The 19,610-nt window shown below is 34.2% G+C and overlaps 1 protein-coding gene across 7 annotated transcripts in view; it reads right to left on the bottom strand.

Annotated features, from left to right (window-relative positions):
• RAP1GDS1 (Rap1 GTPase-GDP dissociation stimulator 1) overlaps nt 1-19,610 on the bottom strand; it is a 171,708-nt gene that overhangs the window by 46,771 nt on the left and 105,327 nt on the right. For 5 of the 7 annotated variants that reach the window (XM_050791345.1, XM_050791346.1, XM_050791344.1 and 2 more), the window contains one exon: nt 11,586-11,732. The exons of the other annotated variants lie outside the window; for them this stretch is intronic. In XM_050791345.1, coding sequence (XP_050647302.1) covers nt 11,586-11,732 — 147 coding nt within the window. The remainder of the gene's footprint in view (nt 1-11,585; nt 11,733-19,610) is intronic. 7 annotated transcript variants of the gene reach the window in all.

Genomic DNA, 19,610 nt, shown 5'->3' on the forward strand with positions numbered 1-19,610 from the left:
ATAAAACAATTTCAAATTTTGTAATGAAGTTACGAACTCTAAAAGGAGATAAGAATTAAAATATACTCAACTAAGTAATCTGTATTTATACTTTTGATGTTAAATTTTTTTTCTGAATATGCAATTTAGTAATTAATAATTTAGAACAGTTAAAGGTAAAATACTTAAACAATAGTGTTATATCTATATTACATTGGTAGAATAGTTGCATTATGGTTATAGTATTTGTAATAATCATGCACCAAGGAGCTTTCCAAGTTAGAAATTATTTAGGTTACTTACCAGTAGATAGGGCTCTTTATTAGAGGGTCACCTCTGCAGATCCTTGTTCTTTAGCAGTATTTTTATTTATAAATGTATTCATTTTGATTACTTTGTCAAATACTGCAGAGCTGATGAATCATTAAATTTCGGGTATGTAAGCGTGAGCACTAGCGCATGCATTGAATGTGAGTCAAACTCCACTGTATGTCTGCATATATGTAAGCATCACACACCCCCTCAGTTCTGTTGGTATGAACCATAAAAAATCCAACAGTCCAGGGACATCAGAGGAATAACACATTTTATGAAGAAGATAACAGAAGAATACCACTTAGAAGATAATGCTCTTCATGTTCTGCTAACTTGGCATATCTATCACTTTTTTGGACTGCTTTTACAATGTTACAAATTTTGGTTCCAGGTAAAAGAGGGATGAAAAGTCAAGAAATGTTATAGTGCTTAATACAATCTTTGGCATACAAATTGAAGCAGTAATATTTGAAATTGTGGCAGACTGGGAGAAAAAGTTAGCATAGCCAAATGGCACATTGTAGGTACTGCCATAATTCATGAAAATCATGTTGCTTCACGAAAATGTGTTTTATAACTACCCAGGAGCCAAATTCATTATATCCTCACATATAACACACATACCACACAAAAGAGAAAAATATATAGCCATCCAATTGGATGAACTCATTGTGGACCAACTGGGTGCTCTCTTTTATATCTACTTCTATGATGCTAACTAAAACAATCATCATACTCAAATAATTCTAAAATTTGTTCACACTGACTGCAGGCCTGCCATTCTACTTGTATAATGAAGGCCCAGAGGAGGAGAGAAAAAAAAAAAACAACACTTTTAACAGAAACAGCTTGATATAAATTTCCATTTTATGGACAAAGAGGCATCCTAGAATATGGTTCTCAAAGTGTCCCTGGAACCCTTTCAGAGGATCACACAATCAAAGCTATTTTCATAAAAATGCCAAGATTTTATTTGCTCTTGCCACTGTGTTGACATTGGTACCAATGGTTCGAAAGCAATGGTAGGTAAAACTGCTGGCACTTTAGCATGAACACCAGCAGTGGCACCAAATTGTATTAATAGCCATTGTCTTCTTTACTTTTTTTGAGATGGAGTTTCACTCTGTGGCCCAGGCTGGAGTGCAGTGGCATGATCTCGGCTCACTGCAAGCTCCGCCTCCCAGGTTCATGCTGTTCTCCTGCCTCACCCTCCGGAGTAGCTGGCACTACAGGCGCCTGCCACCATGCTCAGCTAACTTTTTTTTGTATTTTTGGTAGACGGGGTTTCACCGTGTTAGCCAGGATGGTCTCGATCTCCTGACCTCGTGATCTGCCCGCCTCGGCCTCCCAAAGTGCTGGGATTACAGGCATGAGCCACTATGCCTGGCCGTAGCCATTGTTTTCTTCACCATTACAGATAGTAAAACAAACTGCTACTCTTTGCAGCAATTTTTTTGGGAAAATATTTTTCATAAAAATGTTATTTCTGTTCACACACAATGGGTTTGTTATTTTAAAATGAAATACTAAATAATTTAAAATACTTTCTCGATTTAAGTTTCTAATTCAGTAAATATTGACAGATATAACCCAAATACATAAACAAAAGTCTTATAGGTCTTCTATAACATTTAGACATCTAAAATCATAAGAACAAAAATTTAAGAACCACTGTCAAAGGACTACCTAATTTTTAAAACAGTTTTTTTGAGCCCAAGTCTTGCTCTGTCACTCAGGCTGGAGTGCAGTAGCGTGATCTCAGCTCACTGCAACCTCTGCCTCCCAGGGTCAAGCAATTCTCTTGCCTCAGCCTCCCGAGTAGCTGGGATTACAGGCGCCTGCCACCACGCCTAGCTAATTTTTGTATTTTTAGTAGAGACAGGGTTTCACCATGTTGGACAGGCTGGTCTCAAACTCCTGTCCTCAGGTGATCCACCCGCCTCAGCCTCCCAAAGTGATGGGATTACAGGTGTGAGCCACCGCGCCTGCCAGGACTACCTAATTTTTATAAGAGATTGGGAGGTGGGTGGGAAACATGGAAAATATTCTGAAGTTCAATGATGTGCTTAGCAGAAGTGACAACAGGAAAAAAATAAGATAAAAGCTTAGTAGGAATCCTAGATTTTGGCACTCTGATATTTTCAGAGAAATTACACTAATAAAGCTCCTAACATCTCATCTTGCTTATTTGAGTAGAAACTCTATTTAAGCCTAAGAGATTATTCCAGATTGAGTCTACCTGTTTCAGTTACTATGTAGATATTACAATTCAGTAGGTGGTGGCAGTTGTTTTTTGAAAAGATTAAGCAGGGGTCCTGTTTGTGTACGATAAGTTGATATTCTTATTGACAGAAATAAATGATTCATTTGATCATCTTTTTTGTTTATTGCCCAAAGAAAGCTTGCAAATGTTTTTCAGAGGATAATAGCTGACATCCATGATATCAAGAATGTTATCAAGAGTATGACTTTTAAGTGAAAGACAAACAGGAAGAAATTCTTAGAACCAGAAATAGTTTTTGTTCTCTAGATACATTAGGGAGACTAAGTGAAGCAATTGCAAGACTATGACTTCTGCCTCCCTCAGTGAATATCAGCAACTCCAGGGGAATGTTATCAGAGCTCAACAAACACAGCAATTCACAAAAATGTAACCCAGGCCCATACATAGCAAACACTTATGTGTGAAAGACAGTCTTTAGACAGCACAATGTCATAAATGTCTGAAGACTCTGTTTTGACTGCTCCTGACACACATCACAGACAAATACTGACCAAATACAGATTTACAAAATTACATAATATCAAAATGACACAGGCCCTACATGATCTATGGGAAGGAAGAGGAAGAAAGGCACTGAGGGGGTGCAATACAGATGCATATACAAAGAGATATAAGGCAATCAACGCATGCGCTGGTGTGAACACTTACCTACCTACATTTGAATTTCAATGGTTCCAAGTTCTTCAGGTCACACTCATGGAAACTCCAAAGAATGGAGATCTGGAGAGAAGATCTCAAGTTGAGGAACCTTTTCCCCCCTGAGTTTTAAGTTTAATGTTTAAAACATTGGTATAACTAGATTATAGGTCCAGAAAAGTATGCTGAGAATTCCAGTAGCTCAACTGAAGTTACTAAAAATAAGTTTCTTAAGAAGATTATAACAGGTTTACCTTGTTCCTAGGGCTCTTACAGATAGACAATATTGTAAGATTATTAAGCTTTTTGGTAAACAGAACTTAAGAATGAAATTGTCAAAACTAGACAACACAATTCAAAATACAGTCTCTACATTAGTACGTAGATATATTATTCACAGTATAATGATATGATATTGCCATTTACAGGCTTGCATTAAAAATCCCATCTACAGTCAAATGAGTTGAGCATAGTTGAAACAGTGAAGGAAGCAAATAAAACTCTTGATGAAAAGTTCTAATACAAATTGGCTAAAAATGATTTGGGCATAATAAAGACTGAAGAAAACTACCTTTGACTTAATGACTTATCTGTATTTCCAAAAAAGGATATGAAAATTAAAAATTGGAAACGATACAATAGTGAAGTAGAGCTTCAAGTTCAAGCGAGTTTTAGTTCTAACACTGAAAAGTAAACTGACTTAAATGTGGCTACCAAGGGGATGATTAGTAGTTAAAAACTTTATATACTCAAATGTTTATAAAGTGGAGAATTTTATTCTAAAGGAGGATATAAAACTAGATTATTTATATGTGTTTAAAATTCAATTATTTTAAAGCCTTCTTTATGTCAAACATGCATGTGTTTTGCACCCAGATTATCGCTTTAATTTAAGCCCTATTATACATTTCAATGATACATAGAAATTTCAAAAAAAAAAAAAAAAAGTCAAGATTCACTGATATTGACAATATTGGAGGTTTAAAACAATACATTTATACATTTCTTCCTAGATGCTAACAATAAAAAACTAGAAAAGGTAGTTCTAAAGTTCTTTCTGGGTTCTGAAAATAAAAATTGTCTCTACATGGCAAAATTTCCCTTTTGTAAAAGTTTTAAATATAAATGGCAAAATTATATGCATGAGATTGATGTAAAACAGAAGCAACAACAAAAAAATGCCAAAGCAAAAATCATGAGAGATAGTAAAAATATTTTATTATTAAGAAACTTACTCATTTACTGTTCTCAATACAATGACAACTAGAGTGATTATGCCCTAATCTAGTAGATAATTTTTCCCTGTATTTACTCCAGGTTAATTATTTGCTACAGATCAACTTTTGTGACAATGAATCCTGCTACAAAAAAAATTCTATAGATATGTTTATTCTGATTAAAGAAAACTCTACGCTTTCATCTCAGAAAAAAACTGGTCTTTTAAGTTAAATGTGGTCTTTTTTTTTTAAAGAGGACTACTGCCAGCTGTTGCTTAAGCAGCATTTATTTAGAGAAACCAATCCAGTCTCTGCTTTCATACAACACTGCTGAGATAAAGATCACATCTACAGTAAGTATAAATTTAAGCTTGAATTTTGGTACAGCAAATTAAGCTAATGTCAAATTAATTTATATCCCAACATGTGTATCTTGCAAACATATGCTTAAAAACATAGAAATCCCTTCTTTTACAAAAGAATATATTAGCTTAAAAAAAAATCTTTTCTAGTTAACAAGGGGCATTATTATAATTTGGATTTTACAGTTTAAAATTGCACAGAAGTTATTTGCAAGGCACAAATTCTGTTAACAAGATACATCTGCATATCCAAAAGCATTTCACTTTTTAGTTTTTCAAGTAGGACTTAAAAACTTTTTTGGTAAATAAAACAATATAGGCAGTTCAGTGTTAGTTGGATTTCACTTATAGTTAAAACAGGATTAATAATCTTTATAAAAGTTAATTTGTACATGATGCTTTTCTGGTTTCAGCACCTCTCTGAATGGAATTTGTAAGTGGCCTAAATTAGACATGCAAATACAGATATTTGGCTCTAATCTATTATTTACCTCTGATTTTAGCCTCAGCTTTTGGAAGGCCAAACAGCTCAATGCTTACTTCAACACCATTTATGGAACCTAAAACTTTGTGCATGATCAATGATTATGTGCCTCATATCATCATATTTCAACTAGTATAGGAACACTTACAGTAAAGAGCTGGTCTTTCAGATTTGTTACTATCTGAATATTTAGTTTTAAATATAGGTAAGCATTTCATGTAAAGAGAAAATTTGCCTATATGCTTTATATGTTGAAATTCTATCAGTTGAAACGTAAATGTATATTATTATATTAAAATGCACCAATAATTAATGGTGATATACATCCTGTAAGGATGAAATCAAAATCAGAAAACCAACTTTTCCACTTCAAATTTTCACAATGAGAAAAATCTTGAAAATAATACTTGATAACGGCTATGATTAATCTTCAATCCAGACATAAAGCAAATAAAAATGAGAAAACCATATTAAAGAATGGGGAACTCCAAACATATTTTGCCCCTTCACTGCCCTCAGCTAAGTGGGCATCTATGTGGTATTATGATATTAAATGTACTATCATAATTGCAGGAGCAATCTAGAAGCTAACAATGCTGAGAAAGTATTATTCTTGTAATAATATAATGTCAAATTTTAAGTATTAGGCTACTAAAATTACAAAAAGACTATAATAATTTATTTTTCTGATAAAATTTCAGCTTCTTACATTCATAAGTTCATTCTCTAATAGATGAAGCTGAATATAAACGCCAATACTTGACCATGTGGAATTAGACCAAAATGTGCATTTGATACACCTCTACTGAAAATCAAGCTCTCAGACTGTTCATTAAGTAACAGCATTATTACAGTAATAGTCTAGGAAGATTATCACTAAAAGCTAACCTGGTCTAATTGGTCAAATTTAATAGGTTGAATTAGCAAGAGGCACCAGAATAACTAACTGCTCTACTCCTTAGTGAAACAATTTGTTTAAAATAACACTTGTGGTAGAACTTTATGAAAGCAACCTGCTTCAGCAAACTGACTAGAAAGCTGTTGGACAAACAGCAAAAATTCAGAAATTTTTAAAAAAGAGAACAACAGTAAATAAAGAACAACATCAGTATAATAAAGAAAGAATAAAAAAGCCTAAGTACTTTTCAGCTGTCCAGTAAGTCTTCAACACACTTCATTTAGCTCACTGGAGTATAAAGTGACAAACTGGGCTTCAAAAGATGTGAACTTAAATGTACGTCTCCCATGCCTTCATAAATAGAGGGGGAAAAAAACCCCAGAAAATACATGTAAGGTAGTATGATGGAAAATTAGTCTCATTAAGAAAAAAAGACAGTATCAGAACAAGGATCTCTGAGAGAGTAAAACTTTAAATAAGATACAAAAGAATAAATTGCAAATATACAATTTTACCTTTTAAATTTTGTTTTGTTCTTTTTCCTTAGAGTAAGGCAAAAATATTTTACTATTTAGGAAATATATACATTATTAATTAGCTTGTAACCATAGTAAGTAAACTTTAAAAATAGTTCTTCACTCATGCAAAGCCAATCATTTTTCTAAACATCTAACATCTAGGAAATGCTCTTTTTCACCTGTAATAAAGTATTGTAATACTGAAAGATAAGGATAAACATGCAGCTCAGGCCAACAAGCTTTTTAGTTTTTAATCACGAACTAAGAAATTGTTGCTATTGACTGAAATGAAAGTAGCAGCTAAGGTTAATTACACATTAAACAATCTTTAATATGGGGAGAAGAAATACAGGCCTTTTTTAAACAAGTGAATTTAAACAATGAGCCTAATATTTAAATTCAATTGTCATGCTTCAATAATATACCACAGGTGTTACATTTCCTAAATTACATACATGGCCTCCCTTCAACCATAGCTTAGTTATCATCAGCCTATGCAGCAAATAAATATAAGAATTACCATGTAGGTATCTCAGAGAGATTTCAGCAACTACAAAAAAAGAGAAATTAGTTTTTCAATAATGAGGAGTAATTAAAATATTAGAAAAATCGGCTCTATTTGTAGAAATCATATATACACATATCATACATGTATATATAAAATATAGGTCAGATGAAGAAGCCATAAACTGCATATGTTAATAATTTTAGAAGATACTTTTTCCTTTCCTGATGGCATCTTTCAGTTGCCTCTACTTTTCTCTCTTATGGCATAGCTTATGTAAAATAAGTAACTTTAGTGTTTAATGTTTATCGTTTACCACTTTCTTTAGAGTTATAAAAGAATTTTCCTTCTCTCTGTATCTCTAGCACAACTATACTAAGAGAAAGAGTTAAACCCTCAATTACACTTTCCATGAGATATTTATTGATTAATTACGTCTACGTACAACAATGGTGACTACCAATAGATTCCTCAACAAGGTGGTGTTTTGGTCTTTAGCACTTTGCTTTAGATCCCTGGTTTGTTTCTATTCAAAGGTGCAATTAATTCAAGTGTATGCAGACTCAACAAGTTGTGGATGCGAAATTTTTAATTACAGATCTGGTACTTGTTACTACCAGTGTGTTTTCAATGCCCCTTTCTGCTGCCACCGTGTACCATATGTAGATAAGGAGCATCAACTAATACAGTGGGAAAGAGTTTGTAATGCTTCTAACTTACTTAATGAAGCAAATGCATTCCAATAACATGTTTTTCTTCCAAGTATTGAATTTGCTAATGAAAATTTTAGACAATAATAAGTATCCAGAAAAGTCCATCAATGAATATTTTCCAAAATCCTATGTGCTAAAACAGTGTTATATTTGAAAACAGCTGGATGACTGAACAAAATTTTCAGTCATTACTGTAATGATTTGGCATTGGGTAACCAAAGCTAGGAAACAGATAAGTTAAGAAACTAATGAGGTTAAAATACCTACAATTAAAGGTTTGAGTTCTTTGGTTTACACAGTAACTAAAGTTGTAATTAAATGAAGAAAAAAAATAGCAAGTTCAACACATTCCCTCAAACTGAACGTCAAATTGTCAACATGCTTTTCTATAGCCATAATTGTCAAATATTCAGGCTATTTTCATGAGCCACAGAATCAAAGAGTGCTTTTTCGCCACATGAAAAACATGTATAATTTTTTCCAAAATGTATGAATTTAAATGATTTTTATGAAAGAAAGTTTTATTTGTGTTATTTAAATATTATTTTATTTATACAATATTATTGATACAAGTCTTTGGCTAAGCAATTATAACTTTTGCTATTCAGATTATTCTACACTTACCTGAGTATTAAGTTTTAACTGCTTCACCAATAGGGAAACAAAAGTAGATATCTAGCTCATAGCTTGAAAGTGTAGAGTCTTGAGCTAGTTTAAAACTTTTGAAACTGATAAATTATGAATCATATACAGCTTTAGCAAATGGTACAAAAATGACTTTACTGAGTATTTTCATAACATATAATGACTTGCATGCGTTCAGGAAACTTGTTTTATTCCCTATTTAATGGCTTTAAAAAGTAGATATGTTCTGAGTTTTACTGTATGAACAGGAAGCATCTGAATCAAGACATTCTAAGTTTCAATTTTAGGACTAATAAATAATTTGAAAATATTCTCTTCAGGGAAACTATGTTGGTGAATTTTTGTGAATACTCTCAGTACTTTTTTTTTAATCAGCACATTTAAAACATTTTATATATACAGCTAAAGAACAATAACTTTCTAACCACAGATAAGGCTTAAGTTATTGGGTCCAAGGACAGTTAGCTTTTCTGCTACAGCAGGAAAAAGCTATTTGTCACTCAAATATTTTACTCATAAATTAGCAGAGTGTTGTATACTGATGTTCTACATAGTAAATACATATAAACAGAAACTTCACTTATTAGTGCTAATAGAAAGTGCCTCCTGAGTTTCAAAAAGCTGTTATTTTTTGTTTCAGGGACTTATCTAGGGACACATGATCAATACCAAACAATCTGAAGTCAGTAAAGACGATGTAATAGTTAAGTCTTCAAACATAAATTTAAAGGAAAAGAGAAAGCAAATAATGGACATAACAATAAAGATACTTTAATAATTATGCCAAACAAACAAAAAGGATATAATTTCAGTGAAAGCACATTAGAAGAAAAAGAAATCACTTCACAAACTAAGACACTCATGACAGACAAAATGTAAAAAGGAAGTAGAGGAAAGATGATGATAGTTACAAGTTTCGCATTTGTTTCTTAAAAATACTCAAGATTATGTCTTTTTTATTCGATAAGTTTTAAAAGCTGCATTCAAACTGCAGCTTTTGAAATAATGGAAGAAAAAGACCATTTGTCCAATAATATTCAGAGAAAAGTTAATATAGCTTTCTGAAATCTCTAAGTTATTTCTTGGGAATGCCTGAGCTCTAGAAAAAAGCCTACTCTTTAAAAAACACATATATATTATACAGTTAGACTGTGCACTCCACATGCTGTTAATCATAACACTTCTCTACACACTGGGATACACTATAACAGGGACTTAATCACTGCTTTGGATTGGAAATAGTGATGCATTTGAAGACCAGCCATCTGATATATTCATACTTCTATACAGTTTTTTTTTTTAAACAGCTTCCTCAAAGAACTAACGGCTAGTTTAGATGCATAACAAGACTAATTCTACTACTTCCAAAACTGGAATAACTTCATAAAATTTCTTTCATTTATATTTCTAAAACCTTTTCCCATTTAGCATTCTTCCTACTTTCTCAAATGTCCAAGCCCAAATGTAGTTAAAAGCAAAGGAAACAATATGAAAATCTGACCAATGATTTCTTAATGCAATTCAGATACCTGTGTATTATGGTTAAATTTCAATTATTTAGGAAATATGTATGTATTTTGTGGATTTCTCAGGCTCTGTCGTTTCTGTTTCTCATGTTTATATTTAGGGCATTTGCTCTTCAAAATTGATTCCACCAGAAGACAGGAAAAATAGATGTAACTGATCCTATGAAGACTACCATTTATTATTAGCTCAAGTGTAATAGGTAAGCCATTTGATCAATAAAAACGCTATTATCCTAATTCAAAGACTTAAAACTGAAAGCCCTTGGACAGGATGAGACCTGAAGGTACTTTCTGTTTAGCTTCTATAGTATTAAAAATATGCCATCCAACATTTAAAACTCAGATGTCATGTAACAAGTTAGATATTTCAGCTTTCTCCCCCACCTCCCATCCCCAAAATAAAAAGATTGGGCAGTATTTGGCCAAATCGTCATACAGAAACAACTGGCTAGAGAAGAGTGGTGGTTTTCCCCTTTCAATACGACAAGGGCTCTTCAATTTACCGCAGTCCCTACCATTCACTGTCATCACTAACATCAAGGGCCAAATGTCAGTAGCCATTTATTGTCAGGGTTTATCTTTTTTTTTAATTATTGAGAATATTTCTTTGGACCCACAACTATCAAATGTGGAAAAAAAATTATGGCAAAAGGGCCATGTGTTTCTAGAACACATGAAAGTAAAGAATAATACTGCATGTCTAATATACAAATAAAATACGTCTCTGCCAAAATATCACAACTTAAAATGCCATTATGAAACAAACCACAGAAAGACCTTATTTGTGTTACATACCAGGAACATAACAAAATTTGAATGTCTGATCCACACAGTGATTCATATAAGATGATAAACAAACAAATGGATATTCTGTGACACAAATGTATTGTGAAGTCTTAATATCACAGATTTATATTCATTTAATTAACCATATAGGCTGTCTGAAAATTATTGACATGTCACTTTTTGCTAGGGTCTAAAAGTGTTTTACAGAGAAAAGAAACTGCTGTTTACAATAATTTATTAAATTTCTAAAATGAGATCTCTGCAACTGCTCTGAACTTGTTTCTAAAGCCAGATTTTATTAGAGTTTTAAAAAATTATTCAAAGTAAACCTAGCATCTAGATAAAATAATTTTACTTTTGCAAACAGTGTTCATATTTTAAAGCTACTGGTATATATATAATGAACATAAAACTATTTTAATATTGTTTATTTTTAAAATGTTCATAGTAAGAATGCTTAAATCATACTATATGGCTGTGGAGTTTTTGTTTTTGATAATGATCAACACTGGCAGCCCTTCAAAAATTAGTCCCAGTTAGTAAATTAACCATTTTACATTTTTGAAACATGAAATTTAATGTTGGCTAATTATTAATTTTATATGCCACTTATGAATAATTTGTTCATCATTTTTCAAATATTTTTGTTTTGCACTATAGTAAAGATAATTTTTAATTTTTCCCCCAGAGATAAAGCAAGTTTTCAGTTTTGTTTACCATTCTCATTGCTATAGTTCATCAGCATGCCACAAAAGACAGTCAAGAGCTTCTCATTGGCGGGATCTGTTAAACTGCACAGTGACCTTAAATGGTCAATTACAATCTGTGCACCACCTGCTTGGTCAACTGCACTTCTGCCCTCATCTGTAAAACAAAGAGTTAAATTAAAAATAAAAGAAAAAAGAAATGTACCTTACAATTTCAAATACAAAACATAACAGTGTTATTCTTTATTTTGTGAATAAATAGAAAATAAACCTAGGCAGGACATTAAATATGTCTTTTCAGAAAAAACAAAACAAAAGAAATAAACATGGAAATGGGGGTGGGATGGGGAAAAGAGACAATCACTTTTTAGGCAAAATAAGATTATTCTCATTGGCATCATACAGGAACTAACAGAACTTCCCTGTGTCCTAGAAGTTTATGATGTGAAAACTTTCACTCCTTTCACAAATGACAATGCTGTGTTAGAGAAAAAAATAGAAACTAAGTGATATTCTATTGGTATAAGTTTTTGTCCTTCAGGTTGAAAAATCACTAAATACAACTTTTTACCATTGGTTTTCAAAATCAGCTATTATCGAAGAAAACCATATGGTATAACTCTAAATCATAATATGTAATTCCTGAATATTAGTAGTATGGTCTTTGTTAATGGCATTTCCTATAGTCCAGGAGCTTGATTTGTTTCTTTTTTCCTTATTCCCTCTCTTCTAGGGCACACCAATATAATTCAACATTACAAAAAGTGGTCAAGTGATGGTGAAACATAACTTCCATTATGTGTCCATCTACATTGTATAAAACAGATGTCACTTAACTGTTGGAACATATAAATAGCTTTAGACTACTTTCTAACTTTTGAACATAAGAATGAAAAGAAATTAAAAGAAGAATATGTGTCATTCTAAATGATACCTTATATAAAATATAACCGCCCTCTAGAAGAGGTCCAAGAGAAATGTGTGAGCCATAAATGTGAGCCACATGTGTAATTTAAATTTACTAATAGCCACATTAAAAAATAACAGATGAAAAATTAATTTTAGTAATATTTTATTCAATTCAATATATAGCACTCTGACATGGAAATCAATAAATTAACAAAACATTTTGTATTATCATCTTCACAATATATCTTCAAAATCCAAGTGTTTGTTTTCTACCCTTACAGTTACATTTCAACTCAGACTAGCCACATTTAAACTGCTCAGCAGCTAAATTTGGCTAGTAGCTACCACGTGGACTGTACTGTTCAGCTACAGAAGTGTAGAACAAAGATCAGCAAAAGAAGTGACTCACAAAGGAATTATAGCTATGAAGTTAGTTACAATTTGAAAGATTTTCATTTTCTAAATATAAGAACTGAAACTAGGTCATATCTTTATTACTGTTGCTGAATCATATTAGACGATACAACTTAAAATATGTAATTTCTTATGGTATATACACACACACACACAAATTATATAGTAAGATCTCAGAAATACTATGTTCATAATTTTGAAAAATTTTGAGGAAATCCACACTAAAATGAAACAAAACAGTTTTATCCACTTAGTTTTATTGTATTGTTATAAAGACAGAAAACAGGACCATATGCTAATCAGCTCATCAGATCACAGAAAATTCCTATACTGCCAGAGTAACTAGCTAGAGGAACCAGCCAAGAACACTGGTCAAATCTCAGTTAGAAATCTAATTTCCAAATTTTTGTTTTCCATAACATAGATGTAAATTATCTAAATTACTGGGCAATTTTAATGTGGATGATGTCTCAGAAAACTGAACATTAGGATTACAAATTTAAATGTTCAGACCTTCAATAATGTGAAGGTATACAATACAAACTTATTCAACAAATTTGAAGCAATAAAATCACAATACAATTCAAAGCAAATTACCTATTTATGTTTCAGAGTCACAGTGCTTTTCATCTCTTCCTTTCCTTCCACCCCCCTCCTCCGAATTGTCTATAACATAGCTTTTTAACTCATGTGTTACTGAGAATTGTTTGCAAGGCATAAACACAATCTCTATACTAGAAATTATGTTATTACCAAATATGAGAAGAAAAGCAAAGCATGTATTACAATAATAGTGATCTGGGTTCAAAAAATATTAACCACCACTATAGGAATGATTATACAGCTTTTTTCTTTCTTTGGACAAATCAGCCTGAGAAACAAAGTAAAAGCATTTTATTAAAATATTTAACAGGATTTAAAGATTCAAAGGAATAAATGATAATATTATGTTCCTTTAGCAAAACCAGTGACATAAGTCATCTTTAGAAGTATCTTACAACTCACTTTTTCCAGTAGTATTTAGATAACAAATCATTTTTAAATACAACAGCTATCATTGCACAAGTCCATATAAATTGGTTTTCCATAGTTAACTCTATACTTCATGTTACATTATCAAGAGTATTGTTCACTTAAAAATAATTTTCGAAAGGTTCCTTATCCAAACTTGTGTATCCCTAAGTGTAAGCTCACCTTTCACTCTTCTCGTAAGTAACAGCTAACCTATGAAGCATCCTGAGCTGTCACTTCTAAAAATATAATTTACATCTCAATTTTCCTCATTTAACTATGAAGCATCCAACCACTGGAAAAAGTGCAGCCCACTCTTTGAAGTCCTATTAAATCCTTTAATGATGATCTTTCACACAAAGTAGTTTCCAGCACAAGTGTGATCATTCTTCACATTAGGTAAGAGCAGGGCTTTAAATCTAAAGAGTTACTGCACTTCCATTACCCTTCTGTAATCAAAAGCAAGCAGCAATAAAATTTGTGTCATGGTTATCATGTCTCACAAATGAGAAAAAAAAAATGTTACCACGTTAAACACTATTATCAGGTACACCAAGGGTGAGGAAAAGACCTAAAATACAACCACTGAATCTAACTATTGTGGCATGTCTTACAGTGTATCCTAACTTTGGATTTTACTACGTTTCCTCCTTGTGGACGGTAAATGCCTAGTATATAGTAGGTACTCAATAATTTTTTAATGAATGGGGCTTTTGACAGATATTGATAAATTACTATTCACCTTGAGGATGGATTGTGAGAGTGACACACACACATACATGCAGAGAGAAGAATTTGCTTAAAGAAATGGTGATGATTAAATATCAGCATTCTGAATTGCAACTTGGGAAGTCTAAGTCTAGTTCAATGTTCCCTCATTGCACACTCTTTTTTTTTTCTTTCTGAGACGGAGTCTTGCTCTGTCGCCAGGCTGGAGTGCAGCAGCACTATCTCGGCTCACTGCAACCTCTGCCTCCGGGGTTCAAGTGATTCTCCTGCCTCAGCCTCCCAAGTAGCTGGGACTACAGGCATGCACCACAACCCCCAGCTAATTTTTGTATTTTTAGTAGAGATGGGGTTTCACCATGTTGGCTAGGATGGTCTCAATTTCTTGACCTCGTGATCTGCCTGCCTCCGCCTTCCAAAGTGCTGGGATTACAGGTGTGAGCCACCACGCCCGGCCTACACACTTTTTAAAAATGTATATTACTTATGCCATTAAGTCAAGCAAGGTAACAGCACTTTCTTAGCATTAATTGAGAATCTATCTTTAAAGATTCACTTGTGAAAACTTGGTATATTTTCCAACAAATCTTTACAGAGTATTTGTAACTTAAATATTAAGACCAACTTATATCACACAATAGCTGTCTAAAATGTACACTAAGCAGAGGATTTGATTGATAAGATCTATTTCATATATAATCGGTTCAGGGCTTAAAGTGGCACAGTATAATAACAATTTTCATATCCATATCAAAACTCATGGAGAGTCACAAATCCATTCACTGAGAGTGAAAGAAATTTCTAAAACTTATAAAGAATACACTTTAAATAACAATATTTTGACGCACAACAAAAAATGAACAAGATATTGGGAAGATGGCAGATAAGAGGCAGGACTAGCTTGCAGCTCCCAATCAGACATGGAGACTCACAACACAAACTTTTGCTCCAAGAACTACTGCAGGAACATAGCAGAAAAGCTGAGAGACCCTTTGAAGGAACTGGATCATCACTGCAGACTATCTGAAATGCTGAAAAACTGTGAGTATGCTTGCTTTCTCAACATGGAGGCTCATGGACTTGGGTAAGTTCTCAGCTCTGGCCATCAGCTGCCTGGAAATAGACTCAGTGCTGTTAGGGGATGGTGGGAGTGAGACCAGCCTTTAGGATTGTGGGCTGTGTGGGAGCTGGATCAGGCCCATGACTGCCAGTTTTCCCCAACTTCCGTGGCAACCTGTATGGCTCAGCAGAGGCAGCCATAATCCACCTGGAGATATAACTTCATTGGGCTGGGAACCACACCCCCATCCCCCACAGCAGCCGCAGCAAGCCCCACCCAAGGAGAGGCTGAGCTCAGACACACCTATCCCTGACTCCCACCTGGTGGTCTTTCTCTACCCACCCTGGGAGCTGAAGACAAAGGTCATAATCTTAGGAGCTCTATGGCTCTGCCCACTGCCCAAGAAACCATACTTAACCAGGTGTCCCTAAAGCAAGTTTGCATCCTCCCTAAAGGACCACAGTTGATGTGCTCTTAAAAGTGCCACCTCCTGGCTGGAGGCCAACCAACACAAAACCAGCACACTAAACAAAAACCCAACTGAAGACTCTCAGAGTCCACTTCACGCCCCTGCTATCAGGGCAGGTGCTGGTATCCATGGCTACAAGACCTGAAGATGAATCACATCATAAAATCACACAGTTTGCGGACACTCCCCAGTGCCACCCCGGAGCTGAGTAGCTCTGCTGGGTGGCTAGACTCAGAAGAGCAAAAACAATCACTACGGTTCAGCTCTTAGGAAGCCCCATTCCTAGGGGTAGGAGGAGAACACTACATCAAGGGAGCACACCATGGGACAAAAGTATATGTACAGTAGCCCTTGAATCCCAGCTCTTCCCTCCAGGCAGGAGAATCACTTGAATCATTTGACATAGTCTACCCAAATGAGATGGAACTAGAAAAACGGTTCTGGTAATATGACAAAACAAGGTTCTATAACACATGCAAAAGATCATACCAGCTCATCAGCAATGGATCCAAACCAAGATGAGGTCTATGAATTGCCAGAAGAATTCAGAAGGTCAATTATTAAGCTGAAATCAAGGAGGCACCAGATAAAAATGAAGTCTAACTTAAAAGAATCAAAAACATGATACAGGATATGAAAGGGTTAGTAGTGAAATAGCATAACCACTTCCATAATTCCACAACTTCTGGAAGTCAAGGACTCAGTGAGAGAAATGCAAACTGCACTGGAAAGTATCAACAATAGAATCGAACAAGCCGAAGAACTTCAGAGCTTGAAGACAGGCTTTTGTGTTAGACCAATGCAAAGACAAAAAAGAATTAAAAATGAATGAAGCCTCCAAGAAGTCTGGGACTATGTTCAACGTCCAAACCTAAAAGTAATTGGTGTTCCCAAGGAAGAAGAGAAATCTAAAAGTTTGGAAAATGTATTTGAGGGAATAATTAGGAAAACTCTCCCAGTCTTGCTAGAGATCTAGACATCCAAATACAAGAAGCTCAAAGAACACCTGGGAAATTTATCGCAAAAACATCACTGCATAGGCACACAGTCATCAGGTTATCTAGTCAAGATGAAGGAAAGAATCTTAAGAGCTGTGAGGCAAAAGCATCAGGTAACCTATAAAGGAAAACCTATCATCTTAACAGCAGATTTCTCAGCAGAAACCCTACAAGATTGGGGTTGTATCTTCAGCCTCCTTAAAACAATTATCAGCCAAGAATTTTGTATCCGGTGAAACTAAGCTTCATAAATGAAGGAAAGACAAGCTTTTTTCAGACAAATGCTGAGAGAATTTGCCACTACCAAGCCAACACTCATGAACTGCTAAAAGGAGCCCTAAGTCTTGAAACAAATACTCAAAATACACCAACAGAACTTCCTTAAAGCGTACTCTTATAGGACCTATATAACAACATCACAACGCAAAAAAAAAAAAAACAAAGGTATTCAGGCAATAAACAGTACAATGAATAAAACAGTTCCTCACATCTCAATACTAACATTGAATGTAAATGACCTAAATGCTTCACTTAAAACATACAGACTGGCAGAATGGGTAAGAATTCACCAACCAAGTTTCTGCTGTCTTCAGGAGATTCACCTAATACATAAGTACTCATATAAACTTAAAGGGGTAGGAAAAGATATTCCATGAAAATGGACACCAAAAGTGAGCAGGAATAGTTATTCTTATATCACACAAAACAAACTTTAAAGCAAGAGCAGTTAAAAACAAAAAAGGACATTATATAATAAAAGGACTAGTCCAACAGGAAAAATCACAATCCTAAATATATATGCACCTAACACTGGTGCTCCAAGATTCATAAAACAATTACTACTAGACCTAAGAAAGGATATAGACAGCAACACAATAACACGGGGGGATTGGACTTCAATACATCACTGACAGCACTAGACAGGTCATCAAGACAAAGTCAACAAAGAAACAATGGACTTAAACTATACTGTACATCAAATGAACTTAATATATTTATACAACCTTCCACACAACAACTGCAGAATATACATTCTATTCATCAATACATGGAATATTCTCCAAGACAGACCATATGATAGGCCACAAAACAAGTCACAGTAAATTTAAGAAAACTGAAATTATATCAAGGACTCTCTCAGACCACAGTGAAATAAAATTGGAAATCAATTCCAAAAAGAACCTTCAAAACCATGCAAATACATGGATATTAAATAACCCACTCCTGAATGAGCGGGTCAACAATGTTGTCCACTGGGTCAACAATGAAGTCAAGATAGAAATTTAAAAATTCTTTGAACTGAACGATAATAGTGACACACCTATTAAAACTTCAGAGAGATAGCAAAAGTGGTGCTAAGAGGAAAGTTTGTACATTAAATGCTTACACCAAAAAGTCTGAAACAGCACAAATAGAAAATATAAGGTCACATCTCACAGAACTGGAGAAACAAGAACAAACCAAACCCAAATCCAGCAGAGAAATAACCAGTATCAGAGCAGAACTAAATGAAACAACAAAAAATACAAAAGATAAATGAAACAATAAGCTGGTTCTTTGAAAAGATAAATAAAATGGATAGACCACTAGTGAGGTTAATGAAGAAAACAAGCTCAATTAGAAATGAAATGAGATATTACAATTGATACCACAGAAATACAATAGATCATTCAAGGCTATTATGAACACCTTTATGTGTATAAACTAGAAGACCTAGAGCACATGGATAAGTTCCTGGAAATACACAACCCTCCTAGATTAAACCAGGAAGATACAGAATCCCTGAACAGACCAAAACCAAAAAGTGAGATTGAAATGGTAATTTAAAGATTGCCAGCAAAAATAGTCCAGGACCAGACAGATTCACAGCTGAATTCTACCAGATATTCAAAGGAGAACTGGTACCAATCCTACTGATATTATTCCAAAAGAAAGAGAAATAAGGAATCCTCCCTAAATCATTCTCTGAAGCCAGTATCACTCTATTACCAAAACCAGAGAAGAACATAACAAAAACAAAAAACAAAAAACTACAGTCCAATATCCCTGATGAACATAGATGCAAAAATCCTCAACAAAACACTAGGAAACTGAATCCAACAGCATTATAAAAAGATAATCCACCATGATCAAATGGGTTCTATACCAGTGACACAGGGATGGTTTAACACACACACATCAGGTCGAGCGCGGTGGCTCACACCTGTAATCCCAGCACTTGGGGAGGCTGAGGTGGGCAGATCACCTGAGATCAGGAGTTTGAGACCAGCCTGGCCCACATGATGAAACCCTGTCTCTACTAAAAATACAAAAAGTTACAGGCATGGTGGCACATATCTGTAGTCCCAGCTACTTGGAAAGCCAAGGCAGAATCGCTTGAACCTCAGAGGTGGAGGTTGTAGTGAGCCGAGATGGCGGCATTGCACTCCAGCCTGGGTGACAAGAGTG

This window comes from Macaca thibetana, chromosome 5 (assembly GCF_024542745.1).
Source record: "Macaca thibetana thibetana isolate TM-01 chromosome 5, ASM2454274v1, whole genome shotgun sequence".
Lineage (NCBI taxonomy): Eukaryota > Metazoa > Chordata > Mammalia > Primates > Cercopithecidae > Macaca > Macaca thibetana.